This window comes from Magnolia sinica, chromosome 15, assembly GCF_029962835.1.
Source record: "Magnolia sinica isolate HGM2019 chromosome 15, MsV1, whole genome shotgun sequence".
Lineage (NCBI taxonomy): Eukaryota > Viridiplantae > Streptophyta > Magnoliopsida > Magnoliales > Magnoliaceae > Magnolia > Magnolia sinica.
In genome coordinates, this window is record NC_080587.1 from 264,379 (window position 1) to 286,964 (window position 22,586).

Genomic DNA, 22,586 nt, shown 5'->3' on the forward strand with positions numbered 1-22,586 from the left:
TAGGCATCCGTAATTGACAGCTTGCTAAGGAGGAGAAACCAAACTTTTCACAGCATTAACAGAATTTCAGCATAATTTGCTGCAGACTACAATCAAACGGAAAATCATTCGAATCCAAAGAATATATGATATCCAACGCAGTCATTTGACTCCCAAGGATTTGCACAACTCAAAACATTGTAAAAGCAAGTTGCAGATCAAGACATGAAACATCCATGTGCAGAAAATAAAATAGTAACGAATGGTAAATACCTCAAGAAGCTCGGAACCCCAAGGAGGGCTGGTGCGAAGTGTATGCCTGTCGTATTCAAGAAAAAAATCTCTGATACGCTCATTCATTGGGTATAAAGAGGAGCATAACCTTAAACGTAACCTAAAGACATTTTTCGCGTCCTCCAAATAGTCCAGCCTCTCCTACAAAACAATTGAGATGGTGAACTAACTTAGAAATGAAACATCAACTTTTTAACTGCAAGTAGTCTGCCAGTCATCATCACCACCATTAATGAATCGAGGCACGCCCAAGTAAAAACCACAAGATGCCTACTGATGGGGAATCTTGTAGAAAATCATTCACCTAGACCATGACCATAATCGTGGGCACGGAAAAAGTAAAAACTTGAAAATTGACTCGACACAAGAAAGAATAAATAAACAGCCATAAATATACCTTGCCACTATCTTGGAGATAATGTGGAACAAGCTCTCTCATAATTGGCAAAGAAATTTCAGAGCGGAGCCTGAAGAAAACAATAAGAATCACATAACATAAATCTTTATCAGTTTTTTTCATATTTGCCACAACAGCATGAAGCAAGAAATGAACTGCCTTAGATATAAAAGCACTCCACTAAACTCTCACAACTTATAGAAACAAAATAAACAATAAATCTTTGTTTGCAGTAACATAAAGAACTTGCAGTTTCTTTTGTCTGGCAGTGTTTTTTTCTTTTTCTTTTTCAATTTCAACCATGGTGCCTGTTGTTTATTTTCATAAATAAAAATATTCACAGGCGGCTTCTAACAAAAACTTATCATGCAGGATAAACAATTTGTTTACAATGTTTGTGAAAAGGCGAATGGCCTTGCCAACACCTCGGCAAAGAAATTATGAATAGAGACTATTGTTATGGGAAACGTGTTCTCTCAGTGTTTCCTATAGGATCTTTTTATCCAAGTGTTTCATCCAAAAAAAAAAAATCACCGAAAAAAAAATCCACAGACAAACCTCATTAAGTCTTTCAGTCTCCACATCAACCATGACTTAACTACAGCTCAGTACCACTTTTAGTGCTTGACAGAGTGGGGCAGCTGAGTGCTTCCTGAGTCTCAGCTAAGGATCCATTTTAACAATGTAAACTTGAAACAAGCATTGGAATGCCATATTGATAATTTCATGAGTATCTCCAGTTATTTATAAGCAACTATTTATTACATAAGGAGAAACATATTGCGACAGGAAACTAATTCTTTTTGGGTTTTTCTGTTTGTTGTTTTCTCTATACGCTCTCGAGCATGGCAGCGTGATGAGAGGATCACCTCTGGTGCAGGTCTCGATTTTGTTCCTTTTCTTTTCTAAGGGCTTAGTAAATTGGTAAAAATAAAAATAAAATAAAAAATAAAAAATCTTGAAATGTGAATATCAATTTGGTACATTAAATGAGTGAAAACAGAAGACAAATACAATGGATGTTACTAGGCTAGAAAGTGGTGATTGGTTAGACCAGTAGTAACAACATATCAATAATATTTTTCTCCATTCACCTTATTACAAGAAAAGATTGCTTGTCTAGCTTTTAGATGGAAAGAAAACATACTGAGCGTGTGTAGACAATGGCAATGCAGCATATCCTATGACAACCTGCAGAAGTAGATTGGCAGACCCTAGATTTTGTCAGTATGAATGCATAGCAATAACCTCAAAGAACAGGAAACATGGGTACTTGAGATAGACTAAAGCACCTATTCAACATCGTTGTGCAGCAGTAATGTACAGTCTCACTAAATCTATTCTGACTAAAGTGGAGTTTCCACCCTAAAACAGATGCTAGCATCATGACAAGGATTTACCGGCTTCGGAGCTTCAAGTTTCGTTTGAAGGTCTACATGAAACAAAGTGAACAGAAGATGCTGTTGGGGGGTCAAAATTGCAGGTAGACAAATTTTGACCTCATCATGATAGCAAGCCACCCTGGCACTAACAGCTACTTGTGTGTGAGCCCACTTCTGAAATGGGGCGCCAGAGTCCCTTGGATATATTGCCTGGTGAGAAAAATATGAGAATATCACATTCACAAACCTTGATTTAACAAGCGAAAAAAAAAAATTGTAGTCTCATGAACAACTTTACCTCTAATGGCTGTTTACGGATGTCAGCATCATCCTTTCTCAGTTCCACCCTTATGAATAAATTCCTTTTCCGGCTCAAACTAACAGTTAAGGGGTACAGATAAAGGCAATGTAAAAGTTGTGAAAAGGGCTCGCTTCTTGTCATAACCCGAAAGTCGAAAGCATGGAACTGCCAATGCATCAAATCAAATATTCAGAGGATCAGGAACATATACATATTTCACAAAGATGCTTTAGCTAATTTATTTGACTTTCACACAACTGAGCAATCCATTTGAAGAACTCTACAAGAGAGTGCGGCAGAAGGGCCCGTCTGTCATGACAAATTGGCTTTGGATGTTGGCAGTTGGTATTCATCTGATCCTTAATGCTTAAAATTAGAGGAAGTATGAATCAACCAGGGGCTTAGTACTTACAGCTTCAGCACAGTAATCAGGATATTTTCCTGAAATAAAATTTGAACCATTTCTGCGGATTTCTTTGCCCTCAACAGTGTTCCACTTTGGATTACCATTCCGAGGCCCATCAGAACCATTACTCGGGCACTTCGTAAATGTAGCATCAGTAAAACGATCCCCGGCATCAATTGAATCATTGGTTACACTACCACTTTCTGAAATGTTGTCCAAGTCAAAATGGCCAGCCTGAAGCTTCTCAATTTCCAACTTCAGAACACCTTTCACTGGCTTATGAACCTTCCGTTTAGGATCCTAAGAATGGAAAACAGCATAACAGGGATGTTTAGTATCACTATTGATACAACCAAGACGCAAGATATATAAGTGTAACTTAACTAATGATAATGACAGAATTAGAAACCTAGTTAATCCTTATGGGCCACTATGTAGTTAATCATTATGGCTCACCTGTTATAATTTCAAGTGAACCCTGGAGTTAGAAGATTTTGATCACATGGGTTTGACTCTTTATTCAATCAAAGACACTTTTATTGGATTTCAAACTGGACCTAGCTGAAGGAAATCATCTCAGACTAGCTCTGAATGAACTGAGCAATTATTTAAACATAATTTCATAAGCACAAGATATATTTCATGCTCCACCAATCAACGGCATCCATAGGAATAAAATGGTAATGGGTCAAGATTCAACGGAAGAAGAGAATTAAAATGCAATCATCTAACATGCATGTTAGTAAAAGCATATCAACCAACAGAAAAGGAAAGAAGGAAAGAACTTAGGGGGGGGACAAGAAGACCATGAGGCCAGAAAGTATTCTGAGAGCCACAGTATCCATAAATGACATTAGCTGCAAATTATAAGATGTATCATACTACAGAAAAGTAGTTAACAAAATTCAGACTTGATATTGAGCTCTTTACATATATGCAGTACTCCCTCTTTAGCTTTTAGCTTCATTTGGTTCACAAGCTAACAGTTAGCAAGTCTGAGAAAGCCGATGAATGACAACTCATGAGAAAACACAGAGCCAAGGAAATCAGAAGACGAACTATCTTGAATCCTTGATATCAACGAGCATCCAACTTTACGACTGATAGAGTATGTGCCACTCTATTCGATATAAGTTCATCTACGATTAACATTAGCATCAGTTACAGAAAGAATAAGAAACTCATGAGATAGATCAATCAGTTGATAGCCCAGATGACCATGGACTTCAATAATGAACTTTATGGAAATAAAGGAGATCTAAGATATGCCTTCATCCATGATTCATCTGAAATTCCACTCCCACCAACACTGATGTACATAATGCATGCGAACGCAAAAAAACAATCAGTGAAAAGAGCCAAAAACAGATACTAGTGCCAACTGATGTTTAAAAAAGAAAAAATAAAAGAAAATGGCAGAGGTGAACTGTTGTGGCTGTGTTCTTCCTTCTGACCGCTGAGTCCCAAAAAGGACTGTTTCATGGGTTCAAAAGAAACACTTGTCTAGCTTGCCATAAACACACAAGCAGAGTTCCCGAAAGACAATGAGTGAAAGTTTACCTCGCAGTATCAATCAATCTTTTTATTTAATTGAGGGAAGGGTGGAGACTCGGTGATTTTATTTTCTTCCCAAACTTCGGTTCTAATTACAAATTTTATTTCATATTATATTTTTTCGAGAAGCATTTCACTGACCAGGCTGAATCTACAAGTTTTGCATCAACTTGGCTGAGTCTTAAAACGACTCCATTAACAGCATTCATTTTTAAGGGGCAACTGGCAGTTTCACTACAATCCGTTAACATTGTGTAAACTGTGTTCCATGTACCGATGGTATCAACCAATACCATTAGTATTGCAGATAATCGATACAACATACAGGAGGTGATGCAGGACAACGAACCACTTTCACTAAAAGCTCGAATTGATAGAGCGTGGCAAATTAATCCCTTTATCTCATAGCCCAAGGCCCACATCCCATGGGTCAGGTCCTCGACCGAACCTCCCTCGTGGGCCCCACTTCACACGGGCCCATCTCACATGGGTCTCACCTCACACGAGCCACCCACCTCACACAGGCCGCCCACCCTGAGTGTGCCCCTGCATCCCACAGGCCACCCCACTCGAGCCCAGTGTGAAAATGCCCCTGCATTAAGAGGACTTGAAAATTTCCCCCATATCAGTCAATATACCACATGATACATGCAATATGTTGTGATATTGTGAAATACAGTAAAATCTTGCACCCTCCCCCTTATAAGAAAAACCCCCTTTGTTGCCGAAGCACCTCCCTTTGACCAAAAAAAAAAAAAAAAAAAACGACAAATTTTCCTCAAATTTTTTGGGGGAATTAGTTTGTTGGATTATTCGGGCAACAACATTCAAGTTGTTGAGAGAGAAATCTCATTTTTTGTGAAGAATTCACAATCGAAGAGCAGAAACTGGCTGGAACCCATTCGATGAGAAATCTTTCTTTTTGCCATTTATTTTATATAGATTGGCCAAAAACAAGTTAGAAATCCATATCTATGCATGTTTTGTATGCATTGACATGGATTTGAACAACTATCTTTGAATTTAAGCACAGAAAATGGAAGAAATTGAGAAAATCCAAAAATCTTCCATTTTCACCCATTTAAAATGCAAGTGTGGAACAATCATATGACACTACTTGCAGACCGATCTACAGATTGGCCACAGTTTCTTAGTTTTCAGAAAGAAATATATATATATTTAATTAAAAATGAGAAAATTGATTAAAAATACATTTAAAATATATGATGATCAACCAAAATTGACTAATTTACATATCCTAGATCCTGTTTGGTATTCCAATTATAACGGTGAATGGACGTAAATGGGTAATGATTATTTACTCTTGTAATTGTGTTGCAACATCATTTACATTTGACTGCAATCATGATTTTGTTACATTGTTTGTTTATTATTGTAAAAATGGTAGTTTTATAATGTCAAAATGTAATGGTTACAATTCACTCTACCTACTTCCTTTACAAGTGTATTTGACTGACCCTCGATTTACGAACCACAATTCCTGTTTAAACAAAGACCTAGAAATGAAAATGATGGCTCATTTACTCTGCATTTCATAGGAAATTGGAAAACCAAACAGGCCCTTAAGTGTGGGTTGATTTATAGATTGGCCATAGTATGTGGATATGAGACAATGACTTTCAGCTGCCTTGTTAAGTCATAACTCTATGTGGATACGAGTCCCAAGTATGTGTTCGCTTCTTTTAGGTTTTTGGATGTATTGTTTGTGTTTTATTATTTGTATTGCATGACTTTTTGATGATATGAACTCATTTTGGATATAATTGCAACGCCTCTATCCAATAGTGCATAGTTTAGGCCCCTCCAATGTAAACCTATTATGTGTACTTGTTTTTGTAATGCTTTGAATTATAAGCTTGTACATGTGTCTCTTTTAACATCTTCTGAAGTTTCATTGAAAAAAAAAAAACACTTGTTTTCCCAATTCTTCCCTCACACATGATACTGATATGCTGCTGTATCCTAGGAGTGTGATACCAATATAAAAAAAAAACATTGCGTGTAAACAAAGATGCTTTGATGTGGATAAATAGTTAACCTTTTGAAGTGATGCTGCACAGGTAATTCAATTTCCAACAGTAAACAACAAGTTATCAGTGTTCAACAACCACCAAACCATTTAAAGAAGAAACTATATTAATCAAATTCTCAGTACTAAATAAAAGAAAATCTCTCATCAACTAAAGAACATTAACTAATAGATCTTTTATTATTGGAAAACAATAACTTAAAAAAATGGACTGGAACTGCACCTGAAGGTACTCTTCCGTATAGCTTTCTTTGACTTTATTTAAGTTTGATATCTCCACAACAACCGAGCTTCCACTAGAATATTGGGCCAGCTTCCCATCGAAAGTGTGTTTTGAATGAGATTCCGCAACACTGTCTTGAGTACTTGACCCAGATACACTGGGAGCAAGGGGGCTACTGGGAGAGGCAGCTCCACCAGCAGCTGCAGAGCTGTTGTTTTCAAATAGTGGAACAATAACCCAAGCAAATGACTCTCTGTAAGGCATTATTCGAGACCACACTTGTAGCTTCTGTTTTTCTCTCTCAGTCAAGTGCACCTGTGATGTTAAACAAGCTGGATAGTCAGACATCATACAAGTTCTCTAACAGACACCGGAGACATTGCCATCTGACACTGCGAAGGAACATCTCTGATATATTAACTACCGAACAGAGAATGTTGCACTTGCACAAGTACAGGAGAAGTTAAGAAGTAGAAAATTGACAAGTGAAGATAATGTTTGCTTTTTTATTTTTCTTGATCACTCAATCAATGTTTGTGGTGATACCACTTTGTCTTTCTTATCCCAGATTGTACCTGACAGCCCATGAGCCATGCAAAAGAGGTTTTGGCTCATCAGACTTACAATTGATTTTTCTTTTCTTTTTTAATGAATCTGAAACTTTATTTGCAATACAATGCCACAAACAACAACAGAACACAAAACCCACAAAAGATACAAGAGCAGCGCAAACCAGAGAACACAAACATACAGATAAGGATAAGAAAGAAAGAAGAGAGAGAGAGAGAGAGAGAGAGAGAGAGAGAGAGAGCGGCACTGCAGGAGCAAGCTTATCTCATGACTTGGGTGAGAAAGTTGAGCCTTATAGCACCTGATTTGGCCAGCCTATCAGCGTCAGCATTACGATCGTACCAGAAGGAACCTCAATAATGAAGAAACAGGAGAGCTCTTCAGACTTTTGGAGCATCTAGACAGGTCTGTTCCAAGGCCGGGAAGCAGGAGAAATGGAGGTGGAATCTTGAAAGTTGCTGGTTCTTTACAAGGTTGTTTACTCTTTCCTTGTTAGGGTTTCCAATAGGTTATACTCTGCTCTGACAGCAGATATTCAGAGGTACCCTGGCACTCATGGTCCCACGGTCATCACCTTCAGCTAGCTAGTGAGGAGGAACAGAGTTCCTACTATAGATAGCTTGAATAACAGAAACACGGCTACCACGAAGAAGTGCATCCTTTGTACTCATGACAAGTAGTTGGTATATGGCTAGTTTTTTGCATTGTGGCTTTGTTGCTGGATCATGGTGCAAGTTCTTCCATCTCTTTAAAACAGAAAGCCGGTGCAGGATGGTTTTGAATATCAGTATCTTATCAGCCGATACGACCATATCACATCCCTATTGGCCTGATATGGCATGCAATATGGGGCCTAAATGGCCCACCTAGAATAAATCAGTATCAGTCCGATACGGCTGATACACGGCGTATCAGCACTGATATGGGTCTGATACAATCAATACAGGCCGATACACCTATGAAGGCCCACATTAGAATTTTTTGGTCGAATATTCTCTCACTTTTCTTTTCCTTTTTCATTTCAAACATGGAGGAAGCTTAGAAAGTCACTTCGAACTAGATAAAAGCCTACTTTGGGGATCACAGCAAAAGATTTGAATGAGATCCGACAAATCAAAGCAGAATTGACCACTATGGAAAGAAAGGGGAAAAAAAAAAAAAACAGGGAATTTCATCTTCTTTTTGTTTTTTTTTTTTACGCCAGGGCTCATTTGGCATCTTGGATTTGGAATACAGTGAAATCCAAATCACAATTCCACTGGAATCAAAGTGATTCCAAATCTTCAATTGTGTTTGGTAGCTTCTAATTGGAATCCTGTGTCAGAGAAAAAAAAAATCCCTTTGAGAGAGAGAGAGAGAAAAAAAAAATCTAACTAGGATTGGATGTCTAGCCCCCTTCTTATTTATATCAAGTGATGTCCTAGATTACATAAAATACCCTTGGAACCAAGGGCAAAAGAGGAAAAGCAAAAGAACGAAAAATAATAAGAGAAATGAGAATAAGAGACGGCCCATGGTCCAGACAGAGGGCCTACAGTCTAGAAATATCTACACTACCTCTCAAGCTGAGACAGAGATATTAATCATGCCCAACTTGCCAAAAATACAGTCCAACTTCAACGGTGAGAGCCTTAATGAAGATTCCGTAAGTTGAGCAGTAGACGGAACAAAGGGAATAGAAATAATGCCAGCGGCAACCTTCTCACAAATAAAGTAATAATCAACTTCAATGTATTTTGTCCACTCATGAAAAACAAGATTATAAACTGTATGAATTGCAGCTTCATTGTCGCAATACATAGGCACAGGAGTCTTCACTAGAAAACTTAATTCGGCAACAAAACTTTTTAACTACAAAATTTCACATGCGTTATTTGCCATAGCACGGTACTCAGCCTCAACATTCTACTTTTTAGTCTTCCGGATAACGAGATTACCTCTGAAAAAGGTACATTTTCCTGTCGTAGAGCATTAGTTATCTAGGGAACCTGCCCATTCTATATCAGAATAGTCTTCGATATCAAGATTATTATGCTAGCTAAACAAAATGTCACGTCCTAGAGAAGATTTCATGTAATGTAAGATGCAACGAACTACCTCGAGCTCGAGGTGACTGAATCGGGGAGCATAAATGAACTAGCTAACCAAACTCGGTGCATAAGATAGATCTGAGCGAATAATAGTCAAATTTATCAACTAACAAACCAAACGCTGGTACCTGCGAGGATCATCAAGAAGTTTCTCATAATCAGCGCAAAGCTTCTTATTAACCCCTAATGGTGAATCAATAGGTTTAACACCAAAATTACCAATTGAAGTCTCAATAAATCGAAGGCATTTTTCAGTAAGACAAAACGATGCCCTTGTTAGAACAGGAGACTTCAATTTCAAGAAAGTATTTTAGCGGTCCCAAATCTTTGATATCAAAAACCTTACTCAGATAGAGTTTCAACTCAAAACTTGCATTAGCATCATCACAGGTAACAATGATATCATCCACATACACTCACAATGATGATACCATGTACACGTCGCTTAACAAACACAAAATGCTTGGAGTGCAAGTAAATCCAATACAAATTAGGGCCCCACTAAATTTCTCAAAACATGCTTCAAATCGTACATAGCCATCTCTTTCTCCATAGCTAGTCGCCATGAAGGAAAATTAAGAGCCTTCTTAAAAAATTTATGAATAGTGAAAGAAAAACACTTAAGGGTAGAAACAAAGGACTTATGAACTGGAGACTGAATTATAGGAAACATAACATTCAATGGGATGAGAAGTATCGTATCTTTTGACTTTTCTGATAGCAACAAGCAAATCCAAGGATGAGTCTAAATATAGATCAGTATAAATAAGCAAGCTAGTGGAAGCACTATCAGTACATGCCGCCAAAGGAACATGCTTTATGGTGACCTGAGGAAGAACTTGAGTGCGAACATTTCCTCTTTCATACACCTTCAAGGCTAGTTTAGTCGATTGTAAAACAGAAACAACCTTATCTTCAATTATTATCTTTAAAACAAATAGAAGCAATCAGGCCAAACTCAAGAACATGGAGCGCCTTCAAAAAACTTAACATATAATTGTGCTCCCCGTGACTAATAGAAAAATATGGAGCGCCTTCAAAAAACTTAACATCCATGGAGACAACGCTTTTTAGTTATTAAATTAAAACACTCATAGTCATACCCCATTTATGAATTTGAACATCCCAAGAAAATACATTTGACGGCCCAATTTGACAATGTATTCGATGAGGATCAATATTATAGACATACCAAACATACCCAAAGACCCGCAATGAGATTTCAAGGATAGGATGGAACATTGAACCTTAATAGTCCAACAATTAATCAAATAACATATAGTAAGGACTAAGGAGCAGTGTTTTAAATAGTGAATATTGTGTTCACCCCCCTAAAGCATGAGGCATAAGCTAACATAACATTTAGCATAAGCTATGTGCTACTTCTAAATTTTTAGTTAAGGTTGTGCTTGGTTGCGCCAAATATCATGATATTTATCACCAAATTAGTCTAATTAATAATAAACTTAATAAAATTGAACGACATTTGGTTGCACCAAACACACCTAAAATAACGGGAAAAATAGGCAAAAGTTAAGTACAAAGGTAAAGAAAGAGCAACTTAGCTGAATTAATATTGTTAATTATATTATTTTACTAAAATCATTGAAAAGATTAACTGATTTTGTTTTTTTAATGTAAAAAATCATTGAAATATTAATTGATTTTAATGTGTTAGTGAAAAATAACTTGTAGTGTAAGTTACGTAGCATGTACCATGGCACATGTTACACGTGGCTTAAGCTATTTTCATGAGCTACGTGGCGTTAAGGCTAAGCTATGTTTCATAATGTAAGCTACATGCTACATAGCGAAGCTATTTAAAACATTGGTAAGGACAACTTCCGACAAAAAAGATTTAAGAACAGAAAACCAATGAAAACAGAGCAAGCAACTTTTAAGAGATGTATATTCTTTCTTTCAGCAATTCCATTCTTCTACGGGATATACTTACAAGTGATTTGGGAATTAATATCATGCCCCTGAAGAGAAGAAGTTATAGAATAGGAAATATATTCTTTTACATCATTTGTACGAAGAGGACCAATATCCATATTGATTTAACTCAACTACAAAACACTTTGAAAATGGAGCCAACCTCATATCGAGTTTTCATTAAAAAATCCATGTCATACGACAAGCATCTTTAATAAAAAAAACACAAATAACTAAATCCAGAAACAATGGGAATTGGATCCCATGAATCAGACTGAACCAAAGATAAAAAAATTCTGCTAGACTATTTTCCATGAGAGGATAAACAAACTTATAATGTTTGGCTAAAACACAAGTCTCCCATTGCAAATCCTCAATATCACTAAACTCAACTGACTAAGACAATAAAGACTATAAAACTAAACTAGAAGGCTGACCGAACCGAGAATGTTAAATATAAAGCTCTTCCTTTCTAACACTGAGACACTCACTAAATTGACTTGAAGAATGTATAATCCATTATTCTCACATCCACCACCATGCAGCTTTTTCATCTTGAGATCTTGAAAGACGCGATGGCTAGAAAAAAAAAAAGTAGCACTACAATTTAGGTCCTTTTTTAATCTACATAACGGATAACAAATTAGAAGCAATATAAAGAACTAACAAAACAAACAACAAGGAAAACATTGGTAAAATGGAAACAGTACCCCTTCCCTCAATAGGTGTTAGGGGGCCATCTTGCAAACACCCCATCCTGCGCGGGATGACCAATTGCAGCAAGATTCGAACAGTTGATGACTTCCAAAATCCCGAATCCGTCCACCTTAAAAAACCCCAAACCAAGCCCAATTTCGTACCAAAAGCCAAGCCCAGTTCCATACCCAAACCAAGCCCAAATCCAAGCCAAATACAAGCCACATTTGAGTCAAATTCAAGCCAAATCCAAGAGGTGCATCAGGGGGAGGTTTTATCCAAGGGAGAACACATCCAAAAGTCAACTTTCCCCCCAAAATACCCTTGGATTTCTTCTTAATTACACCCTCTACCACTCTCCAAGCAAATGAGGGGATTCCACGTGGCACAAAGCCCCTCTTAGCCAATGAGAACCTTTCATTTGTTATTTTTAACCATTACCTAACCTTTAATTACACCATTGTCATCTCACCAACTATAAAAATGGGATCTCCCCTCTCATTCTCTATACACCGACGAGAGGGAGGAAGGAGGGAGCTCACCCACACACTTCTTCTCCTTTAGCTCTTAGCCTAGCCACCCAACCTAGCCCAACCTACCTCAACCTAGCTCCTCTAGCCCATCCAATCATCTTACCCAAACCTCTTAAATTGAAACCACCAATCCAACCAAAACCATCCTCTAAAACCACTCATCCAAAACCACCCAAACCAAAACCTCTTAAATCATCGAAGGCAACGCATTGCCACACTGCATTCCACACACATTTGTATCAATTCGCACATAAGAACTAACACAATCCCTAATATCTCGTTCTATCATGTGTAGTAGAGATCGTACACTTGTACAGGCAGAGGGGATGCCTAACACCTTCCCTCTTTGTCATTATAGTCTCTTACCTAGAAACCACCCAAAATTTCAGGTCATAGATTAGGAGTCATTTTAAGACAAAATCTTTTGATTCCTTCTCTTAAGGTTTCTACAGGGCCTAGCCGACTGTGGAAATCTAGGTAATTGGCTAGTGGGGACTCCAAGTCAAATATGTAGTACCCAAAGCCACAAATATACCCGAAAGCCCTACAAAGGCACTCGTGAGCACGATCCAAGATCCACACATCTACAAATTTCACAAAACCTAGATTAGGATTTGGGGTAATGAAGAAAAACAAATAGACAGTTATCATATGATCAGTAGCTCCCGAATCAATTACCCAAAGACTTTATGCAACAGTAGTGTGAACGATTGTGGAAGTAGTGCTTACCTAAGCCAAAGACATAAATGAAGATATCTTATTCTAAGTGGCATTCCTTAGTAAGGCATCATACTCACTTTTCTAGAGATGAACCACATCACCATATGGTAGAACCACTGATGAATTTGCCAATTGCACAGTGTCCCAAACAATATCTTGAGAATCCTTACTATTTGTAGCTGCAAAATTAACTACTCGGTCTTGAGGTCAGCCATGAAGGACCTAGCAACAATCAACAATATATCCCATATCTACCACAATAAGTGCACAGACAATCCATACCACGACCACGGCCAATACCATGACCTCAGCCACCATCACGACCTCCTCTTCCCGTACCTCTACCTCAGCCAGCACCAACATTATCAAAATTCTTGAATCTTGTCATTGGGGTAGATTTCTTAACCACGATTGATCCCATAACTGTAAGACGCTTCTTCTCTCGAAAACGCAAAGCACATACACTGTTAAGAAAAGTAAAGTAAGAGAACCAAGAATCTGAGCTTGAATGGGCTCAAACTCAAAATTAAGACCTACCAATAATTCAAATGTTATTTACTTCTCAACACTTCTTTTATATGCATATGCATTAGCATCTATAGGACACACAAATTGAAGATCATCTAGGAAAGATAATTTCTGCCACAAATCACATATCTTAGCATAATATCCAGATATTGATCTCTCCCATCTCAAATGACTCATCTCCAGATAAATATTGTAAATTCGAACCATATTATTATAATCAACATACAATTCATAACAATCACCAAATCTCACGCGCAGTAGACGATAGAGGAAGTCGTTCACTAACCTCAGGTTCCATAGAATTCAAGAGCTAGGACATAACTAATAAATTGTTCAATTTCCACTCTCCATAAGAAGGATCAGTCATAGGATGTTCCAATATATTGCCATTATCTATCCCAACTTTTTGTTTTCCTCCAAAAAACATCTCAATAGCTTTTGACTAAGATAATTACAAGTCTTAAGTTTACAAGTTGTAATCTGCAACCCAAGATTCTCAAAATGAACAATCAACCTCTCCATATTGGAGGTTATGGGATGAACTGTCACAAATTTGATAATAAAGCCATATTTAATCCTAAACAATTAAAAGAGCACTAAATATCAAGACTTCGCATAAATCGATACTAAAAAACTGCTATAACCAACTATCGCTTGTGATAATCTAAAAAAAAAAATTTAAAAAGAGTAAAAAAGGCTCCAATCCCCGTAGCCCCAACTCAAACCACCAAAGACGAGAAGGGGATCTTACAGCTAAATTCACCAGATATCAACAAATCTTGATAATCTTTAAAAACAAAAACAAAAACAAAAAACTCAAATACTTGATTACTAGTCGGGATGGAAGAAAATTTAAAAAAAAAAAAAACAAAAACAAAAAAAAAAATCCAGACAAAAAATATCCAGCAAACCCTAGCTGCCACAAACCAGTTTCTAGAAAAAAAATAAATAAATGGAAGAAAAACAACCCAAAACCTTATCAAAACTGAATGTCCAGCAACCCTTTCAAAAAAAATAAAAAACCACCAGCAAGATACCTCCTCTTTAATCACTTCCAATCGCTGATTGGGGTGCACGACTATCAAACCGAGAAAAAAACCTACAAAGAAAAAGAAAAGAAGAGAATCGAAAAAGAAGAAGAAGAAGAAGAAGAGAGAGAGAGAGAGAGAACTAAAAGTTACTAGAAGCATGCCGAAAAGCACGAAAGAATACAACCCAACTCTACAACTCAAAAAAAGAGGAGCCCAACCCAAGACACAAAATTTAATTTCCCTAATGACCTCTTGAGGCGAAGAGCTCCTATTCCAGCTATGGACAAAAACAGCCAAAACAACAATCTCCACATAACTTCCCCCACCCCTCCTCCATGCCAAGCCCACGGAAGCTCTAATTCTCCTATTCCTCTCAATTACACCCAATTCAAAGTTGCAAAATGAGCCTTCAATATAACGGGCACTAATTTAGCAAATTATTCTACATTTTATGTGCCCATTTGGGTGACTTTCAACAGATCAAGCCAACAGACAACATTCTTATAAAAAGAACAGTCTGATTACCGTTATATACATGTTCAAAAAATAATAATAATGATAAAAATCCTGAATCTCTTTTTCCCTTTTCCCTGATATTTTTTCGTTTATTCTTTGACTAAAAAAGTTTTCGACCAATACGGGCCGAAACCAATACACAACAGCTGTATCTTATCAGTTTTCGGCTGGGACAATACGACCTCCAATACCAATATTAACAACTATGGGTGCAGCCAGTGCCTGGGCAGATTCCAAAGCGATTCCAACCTTGGCAAGGTGGCCGGCTGGGTAGAAAGAAAAAATGGGATCCCTATGGAGACTCTACATGTTGCAATCTGCCGGCCAATCTGGAAGGAATGTGGCAAGAGAACATTTGACATAAAAATTAAAAAACAAAACAAAAAGATTGCTAGTGTCTATCATGGGGCATGGGGCAGCTTACAAAGCTAGATGAATATCCTAAACATTTTCAAAGCATGTTCTAGGGATCAAATTGTAGATGTTTGAGGATCGGGGATCTCTTCATTATAAGATGATCCCTCGTCATCTTTGTATGTATCATTTGTTTAAATCTCTTTTAATAATTTCCAGTGTTTCCTCTCAAATAATAATGAGACGAAGAGGAAATTTTGTTTGCACTTCTCACCCATCACTACAATAAAACATAGATAAAATGATTGGCATGACACATTGATGGGGACATCATGTGCACACGCGCACGCACACCACCACCCCTACGTACGTACGTACGCAGAAGGAGGACCCCACCATCGATCTGGCTCGATAACGACATTCAGGGAGAGCCTCCTAGCTAGAAGACAAGTTTTGGTTTAAAAAAAGTGGGCCCGATAGTCAAGAAAAGCCCATCATGGGATCTCATGATCATGGCCCACTCGTCGGATTGATTTTCTATTTTAAGTTTTGCTTATTGTTATTATTTAGAACATCGTGAACGCTTTAGATTTCTTTGTTCGGTTTTTATTTTAGTTTACTTCATCGCCAAGTAATAGGTTGCGCACATGGTGCGAGTTTTTGGAGTATAGGGTTTTCCCTATAAATAGGCACCCCTTGTAGTTCTTTTCATTCATTGAAGCTTAATAAAAATTCCTGCTTTATTTTTCTGCTCTCTTAGTGAGTTGTGGAAGAATTCAAAAGTGGGTGCAAAGCCTTCCCTTTTCGAAGAGCTAACTACCGTGGTGCGAAGCCACATCTATCCTCATCCGCCCCTACCCTCTTCCATCTATATCTTTCTTCTTCTATCATCATTATTGCTTTGAATTTTTCAGCTTTTGCAGCTATTCATCCCCCTAAAGCCAGTTTCCAAAATCTAGACCTGTAGGAAGGCTGAAACTTCGGCGGAGCACTACGCCTCGACCTTACGTCGAATCGTTGTCAAATTTGGAAGGATTGGAGGTCTCCCCCGGCCGACCAAGGCCTAAGTGTCACTTTGGGGAGGCAGGCTTCCATCACACGTGCGGTCAGCCCACACGCGCACATGCGTCAACTCCAGGTCACCATCTGCACGCAGGAGCTTTTTCCGAGTCAGGTTTTCCTTTGGTTTTCCTCTTTTCATTCCTCTTTCCTACTTTAGCCTTAGTTTGCATTAGCCCTAATTTATTTGCCCTTTTTTTCACCCTAGGGTTCCTTGAATTGAAATTGGGGAATCCCTCGGATTAGGGACTGATTCTTATGCATGTGTGGTTGATTTCTATTTTCCTTTGACATCATTTGGCTTATAATTTTTATTGGTCCAGCCCTAGCCTGTGTCGGCTTGGACGCGCATAGATTCCCCTTTCATTGAATGTTTGGACAATCATGTGGGATGTGGAATTTGTGTAACTGTTTCCGAATTGGTATGATCTAAGCCTGAATTCTTGCACATCATACTTGAATTTCATGTCCTGTATCACACATGACTTAGGGCGCATTTGTAACAATGTGCATTCAGCAGAATAGCCATTGGCTGAAATGTCCATTGTTCTCGATTCAGCTCCTTGGCACAATGAGCTCACTTCCAATCAGAGCCAGTTTGATGGGCTTTCTCCAGTACACTCGAGATGGAATGGAGTCCCCGCACTTACCAAACATAAACCATTTTCAAAGCCTCATCGAAACCATTTAAATAGGGTGCAACGGTAAATTGTGCACTTTCCAAACGGAGCCTTAATCAAGATCATGGATTCTTTTTTGTAAAGGTAATGAAGATCATGTATTCGGATGAAGCCCACCAGAATAACACTTCAATATATAAAGAAATGTAGAAAAAAGTTGCTGAGCACAGAAAAAATAAGGAAAGGGGGGAAGCTGTTGGCGCAAAGTCTTTCCAGTTTTACGGTTGAACAGTTGCATAAAAAATCTTAGACATGACCTGCACAAGGCATGCGCAACAGAAAGCTAAAAGACTAAAAGTGCTTTTGACTTACAGGTTCCTTGCGTGAATAAACAGAGGGAGTGACCCCACCTTCTTCTGTAGCGGGCTTCTCCAGCTGAATAAGAAGACAAACCGATGCTGATGGAGCATCCAAGGAGAAAATACCACGAGGCTCAGAAGAAACTATAGCCTGGCAAATAATATTAATGAAAAGAAGTGAATTTTCTTTTCAAGAAATAAAATATTTAAAACATAAGAATTGCCAGTGCAAGACCATAATTTGCAGAAAACCGTTAAGAAGCATAGATAACACATGAAATCATGCTCATAAATCAGCCAAAAATAGAGATGCCCTGCTTACATCCTGCATCTCAGTTGGTAACACATGAAAATAGAAATCTTCCGACATTTTCTCCCTTCTCTCCCTATTATATAGGCTAACTGTTCCATAAAAAGGTTCTGATAGAGGACAAAATTCAATGTTAGAGAGAGGGGGAGGAAAAACAGCATAAAACAGAAGATGCAACAGAGGGAAGTAGCTAATCATGCTGAACTTTAGCCATGCTCAGTAACTAACTTACCAGAAAATGATCATTTACGGAAACAACACTTACCAACCAATCCAGCTTGAAAGGACAATGACAGAACTTTCACAGATATCTTCAATACACTGAGACAAGGACGGGAGTTATGAACAGAAACACATGAAGCAAAACTTGGATATACTAAAAATTAAGAAACGAGCATGCTTTCAACATTCTGCACGTGAATCTATGCTATGTGCTGAGATAGACCTGCCATACTGTGCTGAGTGAGTTTCTGGGGTCCTCTGTCCAAATATCATTGACCTTTCATTTTCCCAGTCAAAAGCTGGCTCATAAGCTGGCAATGGAGATTCGCCAAAATGCTGCAAATATATTATTTTGAAAAGACAATTAAGTTACTAAAACAAGTCCACAAAAATAGGCTAGGACCTCACACACACAGCAATCTTTCTTTTTTCCTTTTTTCTTTTTTCCATTTTTTAAAAAGAAAAACCCACATATGGTGATCAATATCTACAAATACTTAAACCAACCAACAAAAAATACAAGAGGCACAAACAAAACTGGATAGCATTATTGTTCAACTAACTGCATTCCAAAACAGATGCAAGCTACGGAATATATTGATACGCTTGTGGTACCCCAATACAGATATTGATATGGACACAGGGATACGACTCTCCATTTCTCAGAAATAAAGAAAATAGATACCAATGCAGATACAGTTATGTCTATTTTAACATATTATTAATATTTTTTTCACATTGAATATATTATTAATATTTACTTTAATGATGAAATATCTGAGTACCCCATTTTTAACATGACATTCATATTCAGTTTTATGATGAAATATTATTTGAGCCTATTAAGTTCTATTAAACATTGTGATCTTTTTAAATCTTTCTAATGTGGTAAACGTAGCTGTCTGTGACTTTTACAGTCCACACACACATATTATCCAAAAACATAAGAAATTTGTTGAGCTTTTAGACAAAATGAATCTAATACGATGGGATTGAGCTAAAACATTTTTTGCAAGCATCCATTACCAGTACCAGTATCGTCTGCATTGACTTATGGAAGTATTTGGGTACATTTTGGTAATCCAAATAGGCCATCATCTTCACAATAACTCGGGGGAGGCTCTTGTCAGGTTTCCAGGCCTATTGGTTTCATGACTCCAATTATGCAGAGGCCCAAGTGTTTTTGAAGATGGTCAGATTAGTGCATGACCTTAATCAACACCCTTCCATTACCAGAGGTGATTCAAAAAATGCAATCTCATGGGCATCTGGTAGCTATTACTCTTGGGAGCTTGGGACACGATCGAGGAGGTTCTTGACTTGAGAATCACATGTCTTTTATCACTCGCCTGTGTCCCGAGGAGTGCCAACAGTGAAGCGGATCTTCTGGCCAAAAATGATGCGCTTGCAAATGCATTTGGCCATCAAAGACATCAGACCAGTCTCTGTCCAAGGGTTGACCTAGTGGTGCTGTGGGCATGCGGTTTGGGGCTGGAGCTGGGCTGCTGTTTTTATGTGTACTTTTTGCTCAATTTTGAGTCCTGTTGTTTGTTTCCCCTGTAATCCTATTTTGGCTGCAACAAAGTTCGCCATTCATCAAATATCATTAAAAAAAATATAGAGAGAGAGAGTGGTGAAATAACTTTTTGTTCAATGTTATTTAACCATAAACGGTGTCATCCTAGAGTTCTAGACTTCGAAATGACATAGAATCCAGATGGACTTTCTGCTAACCTGCTAGTTCAAGAAGCCGGTGGAAATATACACGGTAAATAATTTCAAACGCGTAATTGTTGTTTCTGAAACCAATAAGCTTATAATAACTTTTGAAAGCCATGATTATAAATTCCAAAAAAGACGTCCATTGAAACATTGGAAACACATTATTAAATACCTAATAGATAATGCTCGAATATTATCAATCTATGAGACCTAGGAATCACAAACCATATTACATAACCAAAAGTCAAACATCAAGACACTAAAATTGAATATTTGTGTTAGTGCCTGATGCTGATGCATGTGCAACTGAAGTAACATAGATTGATATTTTGGAAGAATGACACATCTCACAAAAAGCTCATAAGCTCGCTGAAACCGGAAATTGAAACTCATATTAGAAGAATGCATTACTTCCAAATCAGTCCGGCAACAACAAGAAATAACCCTTACCAGAATCAAATTAGGGAACTGAAATAAACTATAAGACTAAGTTGAGTAGTTGAAAATGCAAATTAGCCTTCGTGGCGCATAAGATAAAAAGACTTCTACCAATACCTGTCACCACCTTCAAATCAATAGAGTGTGACATTTTAAAAGAACTTACCCCTGACTGCCTTCCCGATGTACTGGGGATGTCATCATCAGTAGCATCTTCAGTCTTGGAATGCCTTGCACTGGCAAGACGCATTTCTGCAGTACCATTCCACAAAAATTTTAACTTAGGAATTTAAAAGCAGATAATTCATTTTTTGTTCTCTTGCTACACCAAATAAACACATTGAGAATAGCATTTTATCTCTTTATCACCTGTTTCCATGTCAGTATCAGGCCCTTCAAAAATCTGATTTTGAAATGATGCAGATGCTGTGCTTTCATAGTGACCATACTTGCTTTCATCCTTCACCCAATCAGCCTTGTAGCACTGGACCAGTTCATTCAGATGTGGCCACTGCTCCAAGTTCTCACTCAGCTGAAAGCAGAAAGTTAGGTCATTAGCAAGCAAAAAAATTAATAATAACAAGGGAAGAAGAAGAAGAAAAGAAAAGAAAAAGAAAACTATGATTCTTTCTTTAGGCTTCAATTCATTGATGGTAATTAACCAATGCAATAGACTTTTTTTTTTTTAAGATGATGCAAATTTATTAGGGCTGTAGGCCAAAAACAAAAACAATAAAGACGAAAGAAAAGAAGCAGAAAAGGCAAGGGGGTGATTGTAATCAATTTAACAGTCTATTACATTGCGTCTGTGGCAAATTTGTGCTGTCACTGCCGGTCCCTAACCTAGAAAAAGGAGGGTTGCATCAGGTTGGCGGCTAGCGTCAAACTTATGCCACAACTATCATCATGAATCCAAACAACATGACATTCCAAATTAACGCCAGGGCATTGCCTGTAAGCAACATGCTGAATTGGAACCCAGGTATACTGAGAAATGGGCAACACTTGGCTAGGGCATCCCCTGGAAGTGATGCGCTGCAAAAACAATGGGTTGCTGTGACAAGTTGGCAAGGGTTCCGGCGGCATTCCGGAAGTGCACAGGTAAAGAAGCTAGTCCAAGATAATAGGATTCATCTTGCCACATGGAATATAGGAACATTGATGGGTGAGAGTGTGGAATTAGCAGATACGATGAAACAAAGGAGAGTTAACATAGCTTATGTTCAGAAGACCAGGTGGAAAGGGCCAAAACTAAAGAAATTGATGGATATGAACATTGGTATATTAGAAAGGATGATAAGAGAAACGAGGTAGGGATAGTGATAGATAAAGATTTGAAGGAAAAGGCAACAACTTTTATTAAAAAATAGCACCGAGATGGAGAAAGCTACAACTCAAACAAAGAGGTAAAAAATACAATTATCAAGGGATTTCACACGAGAACCCCATTCCGCATCAAGAAGCTTTGCTTTCCAGAAAACCATCATTTCTGACTTACTCTCATTACAGAAGCATCTCCCATTCCTTTCCCCCAACACTCATATAACAGCATAAAGTTGTAGATGTTAGGAGAGGAAGTAATGGGATTTTTTCAATAAAATTTGTATTAGGAGAGGAGATGATCAGTGTTATTAGTGCGTATACGCAGCGAGTATGGTTACGATAAAGTCCAGAGACAATTCTGGGAGGATATGGATGGACTAATGCAAGGAATTTCAAACAAAGAGAGCATATTTGTAGGAGATGTCACTGAAGGGAACTGTCATTCTCAACACTCTATTTCTCCTATCTCATCAGGCTTTCCCCGAGATCATCATGCTCCTATATCCATCATTCATGATGGTTCGAAACCTTCTTCCTTCACCACTGCAGTGAAACATCAATACTGGAGAGATGAGATTGATGCTCTTAAGTGGTCTTGGGGGGGGGGACGTGAAGGATATCGTTTTGGAAGAATGAGATGAGGGATGCAATACTTGATTTTGCTATGACAAATAATCTACCTCAAGCAAACACATACTTTAAAAAGAGAGATGAACATTTGATAAGTTTCAAAAGTGGATTATATACAAGACAAATAAATTTCTTTCTACCGAGGAAAACATAATGATCAATATTTGGATTGCAAAGTCATACCAAGAGAGAGTCTAACTTCACAACATAGGTAAATGGCTATGGATGTTTACATTAAGGGCCTATTTGGATTTACGGCTCAGATCGTTTTGCATTGTATTAACGAATAAAATAATACTTTCAAAGCGTTTGATTCCAAATTCAAATCCAGTGTCTACACCACC

At 37.8% G+C, this 22,586-nt stretch overlaps 1 protein-coding gene across 6 annotated transcripts in view; it reads right to left on the reverse strand.

The window, feature by feature from the left end:
- Positions 1-22,586, reverse strand: part of LOC131227899 (guanine nucleotide exchange factor SPIKE 1) — an 81,945-nt gene that overhangs the window by 43,741 nt on the left and 15,618 nt on the right. For 3 of the 6 annotated variants that reach the window (XM_058223731.1, XM_058223733.1, XM_058223730.1), the window contains exons 3-15: positions 20,659-20,821; positions 20,456-20,541; positions 18,353-18,465; positions 18,173-18,228; positions 17,920-18,017; positions 17,611-17,748; positions 6,587-6,901; positions 2,766-3,059; positions 2,351-2,518; positions 2,071-2,262; positions 1,818-1,861; positions 671-740; positions 253-414 (exon numbers count right to left, since the gene is read on the reverse strand). In XM_058223731.1, coding sequence (XP_058079714.1) covers positions 253-414; positions 671-740; positions 1,818-1,861; positions 2,071-2,262; positions 2,351-2,518; positions 2,766-3,059; positions 6,587-6,901; positions 17,611-17,748; positions 17,920-18,017; positions 18,173-18,228; positions 18,353-18,465; positions 20,456-20,541; positions 20,659-20,821 — 1,899 coding nt within the window. Of the gene's footprint in view, positions 1-252; positions 415-670; positions 741-1,817; positions 1,862-2,070; positions 2,263-2,350; positions 2,519-2,765; positions 3,060-6,586; positions 6,902-13,207; positions 13,310-13,412; positions 13,509-17,610; positions 17,749-17,919; positions 18,018-18,172; positions 18,229-18,352; positions 18,466-20,455; positions 20,542-20,658; positions 20,822-22,586 lie in introns of those variants that run through there. The other 3 variants (XM_058223732.1, XM_058223736.1, XM_058223734.1) reach the window with 3 other exon arrangements.